Source organism: Rhinolophus hipposideros (genome assembly GCF_964194185.1).
Source record: "Rhinolophus hipposideros genome assembly, chromosome: 26".
NCBI classification, from domain to species: domain Eukaryota; kingdom Metazoa; phylum Chordata; class Mammalia; order Chiroptera; family Rhinolophidae; genus Rhinolophus; species Rhinolophus hipposideros.
In genome coordinates this window covers 24,135,990-24,155,281 of record NC_138072.1, presented here as the reverse complement: position 1 = coordinate 24,155,281, position 19,292 = coordinate 24,135,990, and the positions used below count along the sequence as shown (strand labels likewise).

At 42.0% G+C, this 19,292-nt stretch overlaps 1 protein-coding gene across 2 annotated transcripts in view; it reads right to left on the bottom strand.

Annotated features, from left to right (window-relative positions):
• Positions 1 to 19,292, bottom strand: part of PCNX2 (pecanex 2) — a 223,058-nt gene that overhangs the window by 125,031 nt on the left and 78,735 nt on the right. Inside the window, exons 16-17 of one of the 2 annotated variants that reach the window (XM_081038977.1) lie at positions 7,356 to 7,465; positions 5,933 to 6,029 (exon numbers count right to left, since the gene is read on the bottom strand). The exons of the other annotated variant lie outside the window; for it this stretch is intronic. Coding sequence (XP_080895103.1) covers positions 5,933 to 6,029; positions 7,356 to 7,465 — 207 coding nt within the window. The remainder of the gene's footprint in view (positions 1 to 5,932; positions 6,030 to 7,355; positions 7,466 to 19,292) is intronic. 2 annotated transcript variants of the gene reach the window in all.

Below are 19,292 nucleotides of genomic sequence, written 5' to 3'. Positions count from 1 at the left end.
ATTTACACTGCCACTAGCAGTACACGAGAGCTCCCTTGCTCAAAACTTTTAACACTTAGTATGGTGAGAACTTTTTTTTTTTTTTGTATTGTGAGAACTTCTGATTTTTTTGTCAGTCTGGTAGGTATGAAATGGTAACTTAGTGTGGTTTTACTTTGTAGTTTAGTTTGGATATACAGTCGTCCCCCATTATCCACAAGGAATGTGTTCCAAGACCCCCAGTGGATGCCTGAAATCAGATAGCACCAAACCATATATATATACTATAGTTTTTCCTATACATATGCATACCTTTTCACTTAAATGAAGCAATTAATGGCTTCTCTTTGGCATAGCTGACCTGCCATCATCACTCCTCGTGCACTTTGAGACCATTATTAGTAAAATGAGGGTGACTGGAACACAAGCACTGTGAGGTTGAGATAGTCAATCTGATCACTGAGGTGGCTACTGAGTGCCTAATGGGCAGAAAGTGGATGCAGTGGGGAGATGCTGGGCAAAGGAACGATTCACGTCCTGGGTGGGATGGAGCCGGACAGCGAGAGATTTCATCACGCTCCTCAGAATGGTGCTCAGTTTAAAAGTTATGAATTGTTTATTTTTGGAATTTTCTATTTAATATTTTTGGATCGGGGTTGACTGAAACCACAGAAAGCAAAACCGCAGATAAGGGGAGACTACTGTATCGTAGTGTTTTTGGCCATTAATATTTCTTCTTTTGTGAAGTGCATGTACAAATCTTTTGCCTTAGTTTTAACTGAGATATCTGGCTTTCTAATTGATTTATAGGAATTTTGTATTCATCTTGACATTCGTGCTTTAACAACTATCCATATTTTAAAAACTGTGCATGCTGTGGCTTGACTTTTTGTCTCTTTTTTAGTGTTACTGGATAAATCAAAGGTCAAAATTTTAATGAATTTGAATTTTTGCATTATCGTAAAAAATTATTTCCTATATTGATATCATAAAGACAACTTCCTTTATTAAGGTTATAAGTGCTTTCCAGTTTTGTCATCTCATATTTAGGTTTATAATTCATTTTAAGAATAGTGTGACAGAGGAGTCCTATTACATTTGTTACTGAATAAAGAACTATTTTTTTAATTATTCCATTTTTCCCTCTTTACAGGGTTGGGATTTATATGCTCTGTTTCTATTCCTTCAGTAGTTACACTAAACATTGCAACATGCATAATTAACCATCACAGTCTAAAGTTAATCAATATCATTATTCGTCTCCTGGACATTACTAAAAACTTTCAAGACTTGGAGCCCATTTCTCTTCCCACTCAAACTTGTTATTGTAGTCACATACTTTAATTCTACTTTGTGGTTTTAAGCCAACCATATACTCTTATTATGGTGTTATACACTTGATGTGTTTTGATTTACCAACGTATCCGTCACTTTCTTTTCTCTTCTTTCTTGCTAATTAGATCTTCCATCTGAAATCACTTTCTGTTGAAGAATATCCATCAGAATTACTGTTAGTAAGGGTCTCTCAGCTTTTGTCTAAAATATTTTTATTGTGCCCTCATTCTTGAAAGATATTTTCACTGGGCACAGATTCTAGCTCAGAAGTTACTTTTTTTATAGAACATTAAATACACCAAACAACTGTCCTTTGGCTACTACAATTGGTCTCAATAAGGGTGACCAACTGTTTGAAATGTAATCAGTCCATTTCACTGCTTTAAGATGGTCCATGGCTTAAGTGTACTGCACAAGGGTTTCACTGGCGGGGATTCTTTCTTCTTTAATTTACCCTGCTTGTGATTCACTGGGAGTTTTAAATTTCTAGATCAGCGTTTTTCATCAATTCTGGTAAATTCTCAGATATTATCTCATCAAACAGTGATCATGTCCAGTCTCTCCCTTTTTTTCTGGAATTCTTATTAGATATATGTTAGATCTCTTACTCTGTCCTTCACATTTCTTCATCTCTCATATTTCCTAATTGTTTGTCAAGCAGTGTTGATCCTGGACACTTTCTTCTGTCTTTATCTTTCAGTTCACGATTTCTCTCTTCAGAGGTGTCTAATCTCCATGTGTAAGTTTTTTGTTTTTTTTCTTTTTGTTTGTTGGGATTTTTTGTTTTTTTAACTTCAATTGCTGCTTTTTGCTTTGGTTTAGCTTTTGTTTGTTTAGAAGATCTATTTGGTTTTCATTCAAATATGCTGGATCATTTGAAACATTTTCTATTATCTATAAATTTTTAAGCCTTTCATTTTTTTAAACAGAGTAAGTATAGTGGTTCTAAAATTTGTGTCTCATAGTTCCTGTATCTGAAGTATTTGCAGACCTGTTTCTGCTCCTTGTTTCCTTGTACGGTTTCAAATTTTTATTGTAAGCTGCTCATTTCCCTTAGAAAATTGGCTTTGGGATTAGTTGGAGACCTGGGAGGAAGGAGGCCTCTAGAGAGGATTCATGTTTGTTTCTGCCATGAGGTATTTCCAGTTGGAGGATACTTTAAACTATACTCATAAATTGAGCTTTATGCCATCCAGACATTAAAATATAGACTGTAAATTCCTTATTATTTTGTCAATTTTTTGTCACATTTAGGAAGAGCTTCTTTTGATATTTTATTCAGAATTTTTAGTTTTAATCAGGATTAAGTTTGGTTATAATAATTTGGCCTGCCATAATGTCAGAGATGGAAAAGCCTCATTTGATTTCTCACTTTCTCTCTCTGTCTCTCACTTACATTGGTGTCTGGAAAAGGATTAGCATATAAAATTCTTTTCTCCCTCCCTCTGCTAAACAATTACCTCAATACCATATACTGGATAATCAATTCTTGATTATGACATTTAATTTTTATGTAACAAATTCATAAAAACATGAATTTCTGTGTTTTACTCATTCACTAATCTCATTCTCTAATCTTGGATGAGTCTCGTATTTTTTTGATTATTCAATCTTCATAATATACTCTTAAATCTCAAAGTGCTAAGTTCTTCTTTCTTATTCTTCTTTTGCAGATTTTTAAAACAATTAACAGCTATCCCTCTAAATAAACCTTAGAATCATTTCTCCAAGTTGTAAATAACATTCCTTTATAATTGTTTGGAACTACATTAAAACTACAAATTTCTTATAAGAATCAGCATTTAATAAATCTCAGCCTTTCTATGGAAAATCAGGTTATATCTATTCATCACCACTTATTCAAAACTTCATTTACATTTTAATAGACTGCTGTAGTTTTCTTTACTTCTGACACTACTTGTTAAAATCATTCCTATTATCAATTCATGTATTTTGTTGCTATTGTGATTTGGGTCATGTTTTCATTATATTATCTAAAGTTGTTTTTCATGTGTTAGAATGTTCTTGTTTCTCTACATTTTCTTGTCTCTAATGGTCTTTATGAATTCTTATTCATCATATTTGATTTTAATAAACTTTCCTGTTTATTCTATATGAATACAATAACATGATCTATATTTGTTTCTCTTTCAGAACTTAAGCTAGCCAGAACTGCTAAAACAATATTTAACCATATTAATATTTTGTTCCCTATTTTAATGATGAGCCCATGAATGCTTAGTTAATGAATATGTTAGCTCTTAGTATATTGACTGTTTTAAATCCATTGTGACATTTTACGTAGCACTTCATGTTCTGACCCTAAAAAGCTTAATCATCCCTGGTCCAATACTACACATCCAGTAGATTTAGAGAGTGTGGGGCCCAAAAAATCTAGATGATACAACCCATGGTATAAAAGAAGTTGTTTGAATTGTACAGATTAAAATTGCGTAGTTCTGTTTGTTCACCTTTTGTCTCTAGAAACTGAGAAAAATAGATACAGTGAAAGTGTTGAAAATGATAAAGATGAGTGAGAGTAAAAGCTAAAAGACCATGCTGAGAAGGCATGTGGAAAAAGACTAACCTGGCAAACCACTAGTGGAAAGTTGACATTTTTATTAACTGTTGAATTATGGTAATCAGCTTTTGTGCATACCTTATGTTGCTCATATGGAAATGAATAAGCCCACTGACAGAGCTCTCAGTACCTTTTTCTAGAGCAGTGTCCTGAGTGGAAGGTCTTGTAAATATGCAGACCCCCAGCTACTGTCATAGACCAAATGAGTCAGAATAAAAGGGAAGCCTGGACAAATTATCTAATGAAGCTCCGCAGGACTTTCCATACAAACTGAAAATTAAGAAAAAAGAAAGAGAGAGAGAGAATATAAGAGGGTCAGAGAGAGACACAGAGAAAGAAAATCAGAGACGAGAAGGGAAATTTTATACTTGCTCTATGGCACAAAAGGTATTACGCGTCAAACTGTAAAAACTGAACCTCACAGTCCCATTAAAATATTATAATTGGACCAGAAGACTTCTCAGAGAAATGAGTACACATCATATTAAATCTCCTACAAGGTATGCACTTCAAAGTGTATAAAAACTGAGTAAAGTAACACCTACCCCATCACCTCTAATTATACTAATGAATGTTTTCAAGTGTCTGCGAGGCAAATTTCTTGTCGCATTTCATTGTAATTCATACATTATTTTTACCACAATAAATCGGTAGCATCTTCCTCTGTCATGAAGTTAAGGAACATTTAGGGGGGCTCGTTTTTCTCAGATACCCTTGGGAAAACTTTGGGGTAGATTTGGGGCCACTCTGGTTTTCACAGAAACTGATCTAGGAATGTCAGTTTGGTCTTGTCCCTCATTCCAACATACTATGTTTGAATGTCAAATGTCTTCCTTCTTTATTCGCTGCCATCTCGTCTGCCCTAGAAGTGTCACTTCTTACCCTACTTTTGAACATATCTCTACTTTTCAAATTAATGAACCATGCCCTTATTCAGAGTAAGTGATTTGTGTTTTGATTCCCTTGTGGTGATGAGGCGCAATGCTTTTTAGCTGGAACTGTGACGACTCTCAGAGGCACAGGGGCTGAGTCGGAATTTTGAAAATGTTATCATGTTGGCAGAGAGTCGTGCACGCTGTCTTGAGACGGCAGGTAGCAATACCCCTCGTCTGAATCAGTGGAATGCACTGAGCAGCTACTATGCTGTGTAGACGGGGGCAAACAAAACATGGCTCTGGCAAGAGCACCCTGCAATCAACACAGCACTGAGTGCTTTTCCTCTGATCTGTCATTCCTACAGAGCACAGGGAAAGCACAACCCAAAGGAATAGCACTGAACCAAGCGCAATACTCAGGTGGAGATTACTTAACCAGTAAGCAGTGCCTTCCCAAGTATTAATACTCCTCTTTGGAGGTTGATGTCAACGTCCCGCTCAAAGGATGTTTGAAACTGCCCCGCCATTTTCCTGGAGAACAAAGAAACAGTGCCATTCCTTGCATTCTTTGGGCTCTTTTCTTCCTTTCTTCTTTCCCTCCATCTTCTCCCCCTCATGTGCTCCCACAGGTACGGTGTGCTTCTCCCTCCTCCATCAGCCCAGACATAGGTATAGAGCCCAAGGGCCCCTCACCAGGGCTGTACAGACGTCAACCTTGAAATCAAGACCCTTGAAAGAGTGCTCTGAGCTCAGCAGGAGCTGAGGCAAGGCATGGAGCGAGTGTGTGTGCAGCACCTCAGTTTGGCCGAATGTTTATTTGACTGGCTTTCATTCAGGCACAGCCCATCTGCCACTTGGTGCCAGCCATGGGCGGAATTGACCCAACGCACTTCGTTGGAATACCTGGGCACACTGCCATCGGCTGAGGGCCACCTCAGTGTCTCGACACGAGTACAGCAGCCGCCTTCGAGGCTCTGCAAGGGCCACAGTCGAGAGGCGGCTCAGCAGTGCACATGCCAGGGTCAGGACGAGGCTCGGCTTCCGGCTCTCGTCGCTCTCGGGCCCGGCTCGCGAGGGCCCCTCTGAGAAGCTGAGTGTGTCACAAACTCCACGCCCTGTCAAGCAAGTCCCCTGCAAACATCATAAAACACAAATGTCTCACCACTGAATCTTTCATCTTCTTGGGGAGAGGGTCTGCAGCCAGTGTCTCCAGATTTTGATGTAGAAATTTAGGAAACAATCTGCATTGAATAAAGGATCTGAAAATGGAAAAACACACAGGTTTTCCTTTTGAAAACATGTGCCCATCACAATGTTTAAGGTACACAACCTCACCTCATGAATGACAATAGAAAGGCTCTCTTCTTCGTAACAAAGGAAATAAGGTATGTAGTCAAGTGATCACAGAGAGAAGGTTTTGATTTTCAAATCCCATTCTAATTAAAGTAGCTGAGTACCTCAGGAGGTATCCTACCCAGACTGTCCGCAGCTAACTAGGCTCAGGGTGACTCTCTATTTCTGCCAGGCCAGCAGGTTTCAGCCACAGGAAAAAATGGCAGCAAAACTCAACACCCCAGTCAAGTGTGTGATATGAACAAGTGTGCAAACCATATTCAACTGTTTCCCCATTCTCCCATGCCTTTCATCTCGCTGCACCTGACAGCCTAAAATTACGGTTTCTCTGGCCCCCAAACAGCTATGGTTCTCTGACGTCAAAGTCTTCCTTAAGTCTGGACAAATCACACAATGTAAATGACACCTGATTGCGACTGATTGACTGATACCTGAAACTTGGGCATCACACAAAAGGGTTTCAGTTCCAAAGTCCATTATTTATAGAAGACTTAAAAGATTCGATCAAAGGGAAGAATGCAAAGTATATTTTCAAGTGACTAAGGATTATTATTAAATACATTTTAAAACTTCGGTGTAAACTTCACTGTAAACCCAGAGGGTACAAGCCGAATTGGGAACAAAAAGCAACAGAGCAAAAGAAAGACCTCTCCTTTCAGAGGTACCGCTGGGCCAGTCTCCCAGTTGACTCCTAGAATTAAGGCAGCGGCTCAATTGTCCCAGAGAGGGTCCTTGTTGAGGATGAGGCTTCTCAAACACCTTGCCCCAGGGTGAAGCAGAGCAGCCATGTGTCCTGGGCACTGCCCTTCATTCCAGAAGCACAGAGAGAAGGTTAAATGTGCACAGAAGTCCCTAAGTCTCTGGTCACCCTGCATTTCTCCCACCCTTGCCCAGTGCCCAGCCAGAAAGAGTCCTCCCGCCATTGTCACTGAACAGCCGTGGCCACTCAGTGAGAGAGCAACACTCCAGCACCCAGGCACAGTGTGTGAGTGTGTGTGTGTCACAGCTCTGTGTGTGTTACAACGTGGGGTGTGTTAGTTATGTGTGTGTCACAGCGTGGGGTGTGTTACAGCATGTATGTGTACTCACAGCTCTGTGTGTGACAGTGAGGGGTGTGTACCCACAACTGTGTAACAGCATGGGATGGTGTACTCACAGCCATGTGTGTGCATGTGTGTCACAGGGCAGAGTGTGTACTCACAACCGTGTATATCACTGTGTGTGTTACTCACAGGAGCACAGAGGGGTCGCTGCTGTGCCGGCTCAGATGGAAGGACAGCGAAACCAGGAGGCCACAGAAGGCTGAAAACATTGCTGGGATGTGCTGTGCGCTCCATGGTTCCTGAGGAAAGGACAGCAGATAGCCCGTCACTCCATGCTGGGGGCAGGGCAGCAGGCTGCGCTCTGCAAAACGATTAGGGGCATCCCCAGCGTTCCGCTGATGGACGTGGTGTCCTGTAGTCATTCCTGCCAGTGGACACACCGGCACGTGATGGCCGGAAACCTGCCTGTTCATATACAGTGATTCCGAGAAGGGATGGGGTGGGGACATGCCAAAGTAATTGTACATTATTTCTGAAACTATTTTACTTAATCTTTTCTGAAATTAAGTTTAGGATTTTTATAGGACGTAACATTAAACATGTCTCTTCTGAATACAATAGAATACTTAATAATGCCCATAAGAATTGTATTTCTCAGTTTATTTCATCAATGGTTTAAAAGGTATAAAACTTGTAAATATGGCATTAAGAGATCCAATCAACTAGCAGACAGAAGTGAAACTATTAGGTCGGTGCAAAAGTAATTGTGGTTCAAAAGGTTAAAAATAACTGCAAAAACTGCAATGACTTTTGCATCAACCTAATAGGTAAAAATTAAAGACAATCCGCTGAGGAAAGAGAAAAATGGTTTGAAATCAAGACAGCAAGACACTTCAGGTTTAATCTGACAGAGGCTCCAATGCAGTAACCAACACACAGCACTCAGGGGGTACAAACAAATCACAGGTGATTCGCGTCCCCCACAAGCAGCGGGGTAACCTGGGGCCCCTATCCTGCCACCCCTCCCTGACATTCCTGCCAACACACGTCTTTACGCACAAAGAAGACAACTTGTAGATATTGAGCCTTGTCAGTCCCCGTCAGTGGAATCGCTGATGCCTTCTGAACGCTGGGTCTAGAAAAGGACTTCAGTACTTGTCTCAAGATTTTGATCCCTTAGCTCACCAAGTGCTTTGTTTGAGAAGGAAGAGTTGTTAATTATGCATAAAATCAAATACGTGAGTGAGCGAGGCCAGTGTGCTCATATCGCATTTGTCACTGCAGAGATAACGCTGGTGGAGCATGTTACCCTGGGCGGTGAGTGGTTTTATTCTCGCAGGCCTCACTTTCCTAGCAAGTGAAATGCATTTCCTTTCTGTCCCCACATGAGACCTCCCCGGTGAAGGTCTAGGATTCTGAGCACAGCACGTGGCTAGGAACTGTGGAAACCAAGTCTCACGGAGGCCGCTGAGCCTGTAGCCGGACAGTCAGGGGCGACTGACGAGCTCCACGTTCACTATTCACCACCAGCCCCTCCGGGGACGCCCTGTGAGCCTCCGACCAGCTCCCTAGGCACCTGCGCCGTCACTTCCCCGGCGGCCTCGGGCACCACGCTCATTCCTTCTTTCCCGATTCTGCGCATATGTCTCCAGTGCAGCAATAACAGCTTTCTCCGCTTCTCTCTTCGCCCCTTCGAGTTTCATCAATGGCTTCCTTTCCTGTGCCCAAGGGAGAGGGGCACTCCCTCCGTCCTAAGATCAGCCCACGATGCCCTCCTTATTTTACAGACACCCCCGTTAGAGGAAAGACATCCTCTCTTTTCACTGGTTTCTGCTGCCTGTAAAAAGGCTTAATTTGCTGACATCTTTGAAAAATAAAAAAGGCCCCCTTCATCCAGTGACCCGCCAAGTCACTGCCCTCACTGCCCTTTCCTTCCAAGCCAGCTCAGTAGTGCAAGAGGCCCTTTTGTCAGCCAGAGTCGTTAGCTACTGTTACTCGGGCACCTACCCAGGGGAGTACCACTTCCTTACCAGGTGGGCTTCGAGCGGGGCAGACCTGGATTTGAATCCCAGCCATGTCATGGATGAGCTGTGTGGCTTTGACTAAGTTACTTAACGCCTCTGAGCACTGGGTTGGTTTCCTCTTCCTTAGGACAGGAGAATAACACATACTCAAGAGTTGTAGTGAGAGCACTTTTCACTACCCTGGGCCATTTAAAAAAATTTTTGACATGGGAGAGTTCAATGCAACCCCATGTGGTGATCGGTACCCAGTGCACTGAGCCAGAAACCTGCCTCCCGAGTCAGCTGAGCTTCACGTGTCATGGCTACGTCTTTAGATCTCTCTCCAATCTGTCTATTCCCCTCAGTGTATCCTACTCGGCAAGGCTCCACAGTCTTCTTCCAGGACTGCTGTTAACAGCTTCACAGTGGGAAGATCGAACTTCGTCTCCACATCCCTGCCCTGCTCCACAGACCCCAGATTCATCCCCCACATAACAAGTGATTCTCCTCTCATAAAAAGCAGATCAGTCACGTTATTGCTCATCATCCAGTACTTCTTAATAATTCCTCATTGCCCAAAAAAATCCACTCCACAGGAAGCTACATAAGCCAATCAGGATCTGGACCTTGCCCAACGTTTTGGCCACGTTCCTCACAATTAGGACGTGCAGAGCAGCTAACGCCATTCAGACACATTGTCTCCTGGCCCCCTGCCTTCACATACAGGGTTCCATGTGCACAGAGGACTCTTCCATTCGGGCCCTACTCCACTCCCCTCTGCTTGGTGAACTCCTACCCATGCTTCAGTGCCCAGCAGAATAAGTCCCGTCTGCTTGGTGCTGCCTCCTTGACTTCCCAGGCATGTGCCAGGACCCGAGGAACACACATGCGATGAGGACAGACACCAGGTCTTGGGACAGGAAGAACACATTAATCACTGCAATAAGGCACGACAAGTGACGTCACAGTGAGGTGATCATCAGTGCCAGGCAGAGGTTCAAGTGAGTCAAGAGAGAGGCTTTGAAGTGGAGCCCTGCACAGAAAAACACAGAACATGGTCCCTCTCCTGCAGGGCTTCTGGAAAGCGCAAGCTTGGCTCCGTAGGTGCTTGTGCATGGGCGGAGCTGCCCACTTGCTGACACTCTACTCTGTGCTGTGGCTGCCACGTAAGGATTCTCTTCTTTCTTTTCAGACTTGGCTGGTACAAAAAATAAAAATACAAAATACAAAACGTTTTCCAAAAGGGAACAACCTGCTAAATTCTATTTCCTTCCATTGATTCCTCTCTGCTTGCCTATGCACTGTATTTAATTCACAATTTTGTGCAGCTTATAAAAATGAATAACGCTGGAACACTGGGGAAAGAATCACTGTGAGAAGGATTTATTAACCATGACCATGGAAATAACTGTCACTGTATAACACCGAGACAAGGCCAAGGGAACACGCGTGGGCAGAAGCCGACGCCCCCTCATCACTTCTAGGAATGAATGATTCTGTGGAAGCACATTCTCAGTGGCCTTGTCTCCTCTTCTATAAAAAGGTGACAATGATACCTTTATTAAAGAATTGCTGTAATGACTTAATGAATTTGAAACAGCCTTGCATGCTGTAAATATGTAAGTTAGTTTTCATTAATTGGAAAAGAAAGAGCACCCATGATGGATGGTCTTTGCAGAAAATAAATTAAAGCCAGACTAATACATTTAAATGATTTATCTTTTATATACCAAACATCCCTTACCTAATTCTTCTCACATTTGCTCTCTACGTAAGTAAATCTCTTCAACGCAAACGCAAAAGGACAGCCCACCTCACTATTCCTGAGGGACTCTCCATCCTTACCCACTAAAATTGCAATTGGTAGAAAAGGGAGTGGGAGGTAAAGCTGTCACATCGGAAACAGTGGGGTTGGAGATGAGTGATGGCTTCCCCGCATTTATCTCAGCCCGTGGTAACGTATCTGCGTGACTGTCTCATCACCATCTGAGGGGATGGGCCCACGGACAGCAGGGGCTCGTCTGTTTTACCCCAGTGGATTCTGAATGCCTTGTGCAGGCCCGGGCCCTGGAAGGCGGTTAATCAGTATGTAAAGAACCAACACACTGGACGTGAGCGACTGTTACTTCCTTCCTGTGCAGGGCAGACGGAAGGGAAATTGAACAGATCATTGCATTTAAGTATCTACCAGTGCACACGTCAGTCCTTCACGGGGCAGAGCAGGAGTCAGACGCCTGGCTCTGGAATAGCACCGCTGGCTTCAGTTGATTATTTTTGGGTTACTTGCACTAAGATACTATATTTGTAGATTATTCGCACTAAAATACTGGGCAAGCTCCTAAGCCTCAGTTTCCTTGTCTAAGATAATTTAATAGTCAACCCCATTGGGTTGTTGTAAATGTTATATGAACTACTGTGTGTTAAATACTTTGTAGCCAGTATAAAACACTCAGTAAATGTTCCTATTGCTACACGCTTCACTAAGACACTGCCTCAGACCATTTGGCCTGCTGTAACAAAGTAGCACAGACTGGGTGGCTTATAGACAGCAGAAATTTATTGCTCTCAGTACTGGAAGCTGAGAAGATCAAGATCAAGGTGCTGGCAGGTTTGGTGTCTCGTGAGAGCCTGATTTCTTGCTCATAGTTGGCGACTTCTCACTCTGACCTCACATGGAGGAAGGGTTGAGGGAGTTCTCTGGTCTCTTTTATAAAAGCACTAATCCCCTTTATGAGGGCTCCATCTTCGTGACCCAACCACTTCCCAAAGGCCCCCACCTCCTAATACTACCACCTTTGGGGCTCAGATTTCAAAATATGAACTCGGGGGGCGGGGCACAAACAGACCACAGCAGACACATCAGGGGACTCGGGACTGTAGTAAAATCACATTTTCTGACAAAACTAGAATCGACCTTAAGAGTAGCCGGTCCTTCTCTAGGACGTGAAGGAAGAACAATGATTTTTGTAGACTCCTTATGTCTTTCTGTTTCTGTACCAAGGCAGAAGAAAATAAGGAAACAGAACTCGGCAAACTGTGACTCTGACCTTGCCAAGAAGTGTTATTATTATTCCAAGCAGCACACACTGAACTGACTGATCTTGTTAGGGGTAATTCTCATTTATTTCAAGCCGTTACATTCCTCGTGGTGTGTGTCTTGTATTAGTAAAACTCTCCATTCATCCATCCATCCATATGATTTCTTTTTAGCAGAACCAATAGCTTCGGGATAAACTGTTAGACATGAATGAATGGCCGTGTGGCCATAGGGGCGGAACCAAAGGTATGAATACTTCCTTCAACAACGTAAAAGCAAAGTGAGTCCAGAACAGCCCTCATTCTTCCAAAGAGGGTGGGAGATAGGGAGGCAGAGTCCATATTCTCAGTGCGCTTTTCACATTTTCTCACCCAGCCTCTGATCCCCACACAGCTCCCTCTCAGAAAGAAGCTGGGCTGACCTGAGCTTTGACAGACTGCACAAGGCAGACCGCCTGCATTCCCAGCAGGCTCTCTGCTGGAAACACCCTCAAGCTCCACGTTCTTAACCTTGTTCATGTTTTCAACAGTTATTTATATAGAAAATAGGAGGCAATTTCTCAAGGAAGCAAGACAGGAAAGACTTCTTGGATATCAACATGAGTTATTCTTTCATGAGCAAAGTGCCAAGGTTTGCAAAAACCATGTCATCTTCAGTAAAGATTATTTTAGAGTTGAAAGAGATCTCACAGCTGAGCTAGCCTCAGCCTTTCAAATCACTGATCAAGTGAGAAGTCTGGAAGAGTAGAAGAGATTACCAGGTGGCAAAGCCCTCGCCCATGTCCACTGACCTGAATGTCTGTACAACTCCCTGAGCGATCGCCCAGAGAAGGCAGTGATCTGGGAACAGGTCAGGGGCAGCTTCATGGAGGACAAATAAGAAGTGGATTGCAAAGGGGACTGGGAATGAATGTGGGACAGCACATTGCAGGTCACAGGAGGGGCAAGGCTTCAAGGCTGCCCGACCCAGCTTTCCAGCACGGCCTGGTCTTGCTGCAGATGGGCTCAGCTGCATGGGATTCTAACGGTGCAGCTCTTACACAAATATGAAGTTTATAGAAATAGATAAGAGTGGAAACTAAGCTTGAAGAAAATACATTGAAGGGAAATGACCTTTATGGTTTATCACCCATAATGCTCTGCACTGGGAAGACAGGCAGCTGGGTGCCACCAACTCTTAAGACCAAACAAAAGAAAATATGCTTCAACATCAATGGAATTTGAATGTTATTTAAGGAAGAACTTCCCGAGATTGATGACTCAATAAAGTTACAATTAGGGAAACATTAACATTTCCCTTTCCAAATTTTTTTTAAAAACACACTTATTTTCCTTGGAAAGTTAAGATCTAAGCTTGCCTAGAAGTGAAGGAAGGAGACGCTTGTTGTGAGCTTTTCTTCTCATGCTTTTATCACATAGGAATATATTACTGTGTGAACAGCTCCACAATTTAGCGCACACACACACACACACACACACCCCTAAAAAAATCAAATTGAGTACAAGACGGAACTATTCAGAATTATTTTACAGAATTAAGATTTGGGGTGGAGAGACCCCATGTTTGCATTATTTTCTCCTTAATCTCCAGACTTCCGTGCTGGCTGATCACTCACGCATCACCACCTATCCCACCGCACCCCCACACGTGCCCCCATGGGCCGACTCACGTCTCCAGAGGCTCCTCAGGCAGGTCTGCTCTGCACAGAAAGGTCCCGGGAAAGGACGACAGTGAGATGGGGGAGAGGGGGTCTTTCTAGAAGCCAAACTGCTAGAAGGAGTTCCGGTCGTCAAGTCAAAGGTACAGTTAAGAAAAAAGATGCACTTTAGGTTGTTTTCATTTTCATTTTCATTTTATTTTGGGATAGAGAAGGAAATATTGATATTGGAGGAAAACAACGAACCTGAAAAGGGATTTTGAAAGAAAACGATCAAATGCACTGTGTGTTTTATCTGAAAGATTTAGTGTGGTGTTCAGGTTCATTTCTACTGTTTTTTGTTTTGTTTTGTTTGTTTTGTTTTGCTTTGTTTTACTCTTTCTACTGCTCTCATCTTCCAAAGAAAAGAAGAAAGAAATAGAGGAAAGTGCTGACTGACATTTCTAGTGGATTTAAAGAAAAATAAAATGTTATATTTTAAACATGTACGTATCAGTTTTGAATTTTATTTTATATACGTTATTTATTATACTCACACAAACACCCACATGCACAAATATATAAAGACTTTGGAGGGAGACGGTTTTAAACAATCTATCACCCACCGATAATGAAGGGTATATACCATGTGATAGTTTGCTTCAAGATTAACATCTCTAATTGCTTTGAGATTCATCTCATGGGCCAAATTGGGAATGATGTGGATTGATGAGCGCTGGCTTCATAAAACTCCCATAGGTTTTGAAATATTTTTATGAGGTAGAAATAAAACTGTCTAACAGTCCTACAATTCTGTGGTAGATATCAAATGCATTTGGGAATTCTTTTGATAGAAATGCACAGGGAAGTTCAGCTTTGTGTAAAAGTACTCTTGAAAGAGAATCTTAGCTTCAGAATTTTCGTTTCTTAGAAATTTTAGAATCTCTGCAGTGCAATCTATGGGGCAGACTAACCGAGGGTTATAAGTCAATGCAAACAGACCAAAACCTCACTTTGCTTTAACCTCCACATAAGGTTCACACACTTTCTAAGCAAAAAGCAATGGATTTTTCTTGGCCCATTACACAGAGGGGTATTGCTGAGATCCAGGTTTTCAGACCTCCTGAAATAAGAACTAAATCATCTCACTTTGACAGTGATACAAGTCCTAGTTGTAAGTGTATTTTCAACATGAGCTCATCTTTAAGTAAAAGGAGCTCTGTGCCTTTAAAATTCCAGAAATTCACTAAAATCAGATATGTCTCGCCATCCTTGTCCTGGGTGTCACGTGATCAGCACTTGTGCGTGAGCACTGGGCACACTCGAGCCGGTGCTGCTGTCCCTCACACACCCTGAACACCCCGAGGGGTCCCCAACGCCCAGCACTGAGTCTAATCCAGTCGGTAGTCGCTAGGTGTTCAGTAAATAAATGCATAACCTCACCAACAAATACAACAAATCAGTCTTCCCGTTTACTGAAAGTAGATTTTTCTTATTTCATATGCTTTTTCATTTAGGTAAAAAATGCATACATTTATAATTCAATAAAATATTTTACTTTTTTGAATATGCACTGAGGAAAATTAGATCATTAGGTACCAAGACAGACTGATAGGTCCCATTCATCCAAAGCTATGTATATCAGCACAGATATAACACACACAGACACACACACACACACACACACACATACACACACATGCATATACTTTTGGAAAATCATTGACATTTACTGTCTTTCTTATCGTCTTCTTCTCAGTTACCTGTATTTATTCAATCCAAAAGTGTAAAGAACACCTTTTACGTTACTGACACTGGACTTTTTATGGGATATACAAAGAACCATATGGAAACCATAGTGTATGACTCTGAGGGGCTCACGGCTACACTGGGAGTGGAGAAAATACACACAGAAAACCACCACAGTAAGTGAGCCGTGACTTGACTAACTACTTTGCATACATTATCACATTTAGTTCACAGCACACCTTCGAGGTACATATTGCTCATTTTAATTATAACAGAGGATTTTACTGTACTCATTATGGTGAGTACCTGTATTTTCCATGTAGAACTGATTACATACAGAAAAAATAAGTACTAAACCAACACCAAAAGGACAGTTTTATCCAGAGGACTTTTATCCACAGGGAGAGAAGAAGATAAACTCCAGCTGACATGGCTAAGACAAGCATCGTCTTCCATCTCTACTAGGATCACCACTGCTCATACTCCGGCCTAGAATTTTCTATTGCGCCCACCCTCCCCTCTCCTTATCTATTACTCCAAACTGGATGGTCAGTAAATCGTACCAATATTGATTTCATTGTGTTTTCTGGATTTGACCAAATCCAGATCTTCACTCAACAATTGCCAATTCCGTTTTGAACAACTGAGCTACCATTATTCTTCCTGTTTTCTCCCCCAAATCAGTATCAACCACCAATGTCAAAGTCACCCAATCCAAGCTTGAGCAGCATGACAATCCAGCATTCGCTGGGTTTAGAGATCAATTATACTTTTAAACTTTCTAGGAAGGGAAGTATGACACAAAGCACTAGCGACCTACCTAACACCCATTTCTCCCTTCTTCCCCATGAGTTGACCAGAAGCTAAGAGACCTGTCATTCCCACTGCCTTGCAGATGGAAGTGACATGATCCCAGCCATAGAATATAATCGGAAGTCCAGTATAATAAAAGTACATTAAAACTTGGATTTAATTTTTAAACTTATTACTATTAACATTATCACCATGATACGATCCTCATCATATCCATTGACTATTTATGCTTATAATAGTTACCATTTGTATTAGTTTTCTACTGCAATGTAACCAATTACCACAAAATGAGCGGCCTGAACAACACAAATGCATGATCTCACAGCGCCACGGGTCAGGAGTCTGCACACGGTGCAACTGGCCTCAGCTCAGGGTCTTGTCAGGCTGAAATGACAGTGCTGGCCAGGGCTGCCATCTCACCTGAGACTTAGGGCCCTCCTCCAAGCTCACTGAAGTCCCTACTTTCTTGCTGGCTCTCTGCTGGGGTCCACTCCAGCTCTGAGTGGCCAACCTCACACCCTTGACAAGGGTCCCTCCCCAAAGGCTGTTCACAACAGGGCAGTCTGCTTCTCCAAGGCCAACAGTGGGGAGGGATCTCTTCTGCTTCTTCTCTGACCTCTAGACTCGTTTTAAAGGGCTTGTCTGATTAGGCCAGAGCATCCAGATCCTGTCCTTTTGATTAACTTAGTCAACTGATTAGGGACCTTAAGTGCATCTGCAAAATCCCTTAAACTCTGGCAGATAATGGAACGTGATCACCGGAGTGACAGCCCATCATACTCACAGGCCCTGCCCACGCTCGAGGGGCTGAAATTATAGCGAGGCCGACCAGGGGACAGGGCTCTTGGAGCGACCTAGAATTCCGCCCACCACACCATTTAATGAGAACCCTTGAGCTAGACACTTTACATACATTATCAATTTACCTTCCTTTCCTTCTGACAGCATTCACATGAGGTAGGTGTCACCATCTATTTCACAACTGAATAAACGATGTGAATTAGCCCAGTGCCCTTAGGCAAATAACTTAAGCATCTATGATTCACACCACTTGGAATAGAGAAATGCTATTATCTTCTTGATGTATAATATGGATCTATAATAAAGGGCAAAAGAGAAAACACTTGGGAAATTATTTCAAAAATCAAAGTAACATAGATTTGCAAGGTATCATATATACCTGCGAATTGTTCTTCTGACTAGAAAATATATTTACACTTCCAATGTGTGAGGGAGGATGGCGCAGAAGTAAGATTGGAAAGACACAAGATCTGGGATCCATGATGTGTGACGTTGAGTAAGTCACGAATTTCTTCTGTGCCTCCATTTCCTCATTTTAAACAGTAAAAGGAAGAGGCTGGACAAGGGCACAGCTAAGGTCCATTTCAGTAGTAAAACTATTCTAGAACAATGAGCTTGTTTCATGTCTACAATTAGATTTTAAATCCTAAATGCAGGGGAAATGTCATGGTTTGATCTGCAGCTCACACTACAAGAACATAGGAAAACTCCCACAAGCAATCACTAATGGAGGTTGGGAAACACTAAATTATAATAATGTGACTCGATCTCTGGGTCCCCTGGACATCAATAAAATGGAATCTCTTTGTAAGGGCTAATAAAAAATAGAAATCATGGCTTACCCAGACATATAGAAACCCCAGCTAATTAACCACTGAGCCATTTCACCAGGGAGCAGACATTCCAGTTGTTTCTGTGTATCACTGTCGAATACTTAAGCCAACGAGGGTTTGCATTCAGATGGTACTTGTTACCATCTTGGATGAGTCAAAGAGAATATGAAATTAGAAGAGGAATCAAATTCTCCCCTAATTAATATTTCAAAGAGCAAAATTAACACACAGCCTCTTAATCTGTTTCTATCAAATGAGAATAATATAAATAAGGGACATAAATAAATACCAAGACCCATATAGAGAAATCCACCTTCGGCAAGGCAGCTGACAGGCTGAAATGGTTCACAAGGGCCCATCAATCCATCACAGTGCAGACATAAAAAGAAAAAAATCAATTCAGCAACGAGAAGAGTAAGCATAAAAGGCATAAACAAAAGCATGGTTAAAGGAGAAGCGGGATGACAGCTCTGGGTAAGTGGAAGAGGGCTGAGATTTCCTTGTTTCCCAAGTACCCCCTTGCAAATTTGCTCACCACATTCATTCAATTCACAGCATTTAATAGGTGTTTGAGAGAAGAGTCAATCTGTGACCATTAGCAACCTGAGGACTTACAAAAGAGAAGAGAGAAATGCAAATGGCTCTCTTTTTACCAAGACATTTCAAAATACAAATAAGAACACTAAGAATCTGTAACAACAGACCATATTATTTCTTGCAAGTGATGCTTTTTCTATGCGAAGCAATACCTCTCTGAAACGAAATAAACCTTTCCAAGTACTCCGGTTCCATCTGGTAAAAAGCCTGTTTCAACACTTAAGTAAACCCGAGAGCCTCTGACTGTTCATGCCCATCACAGAATTAGCAGTGTGCTTTCAAAATGGAATCCACTTACTCTGACTCAACAGTTACGCCTATAACATGCCACAAATAGGAAACGGAAACAAGCAAGTCTCAACTCAGGATAAACAGATTCTGTTTCTTGGGTGAGATCTGATCAGTTGGTCCTGGCTGCCTGTGGTACTGTCTGGGCACCCTAAGGCCCTACTGACCTCAGGGAGGAAATTGCGGTGATCAATTAGCAATGTCTGATATGAGGAGGGAGTCGGACTCGGGGAGGTGAAGGAATGAAGACAGCTGTCCCAGCACTAGGTAAAAAATCCCGAACACTCTGTCTTCTTCAATACCAGATTCTTACAACCCCATCTAAGGATTTTGTAAGAAAAAGTCATTTAACAATCCCAGGAGTGTACA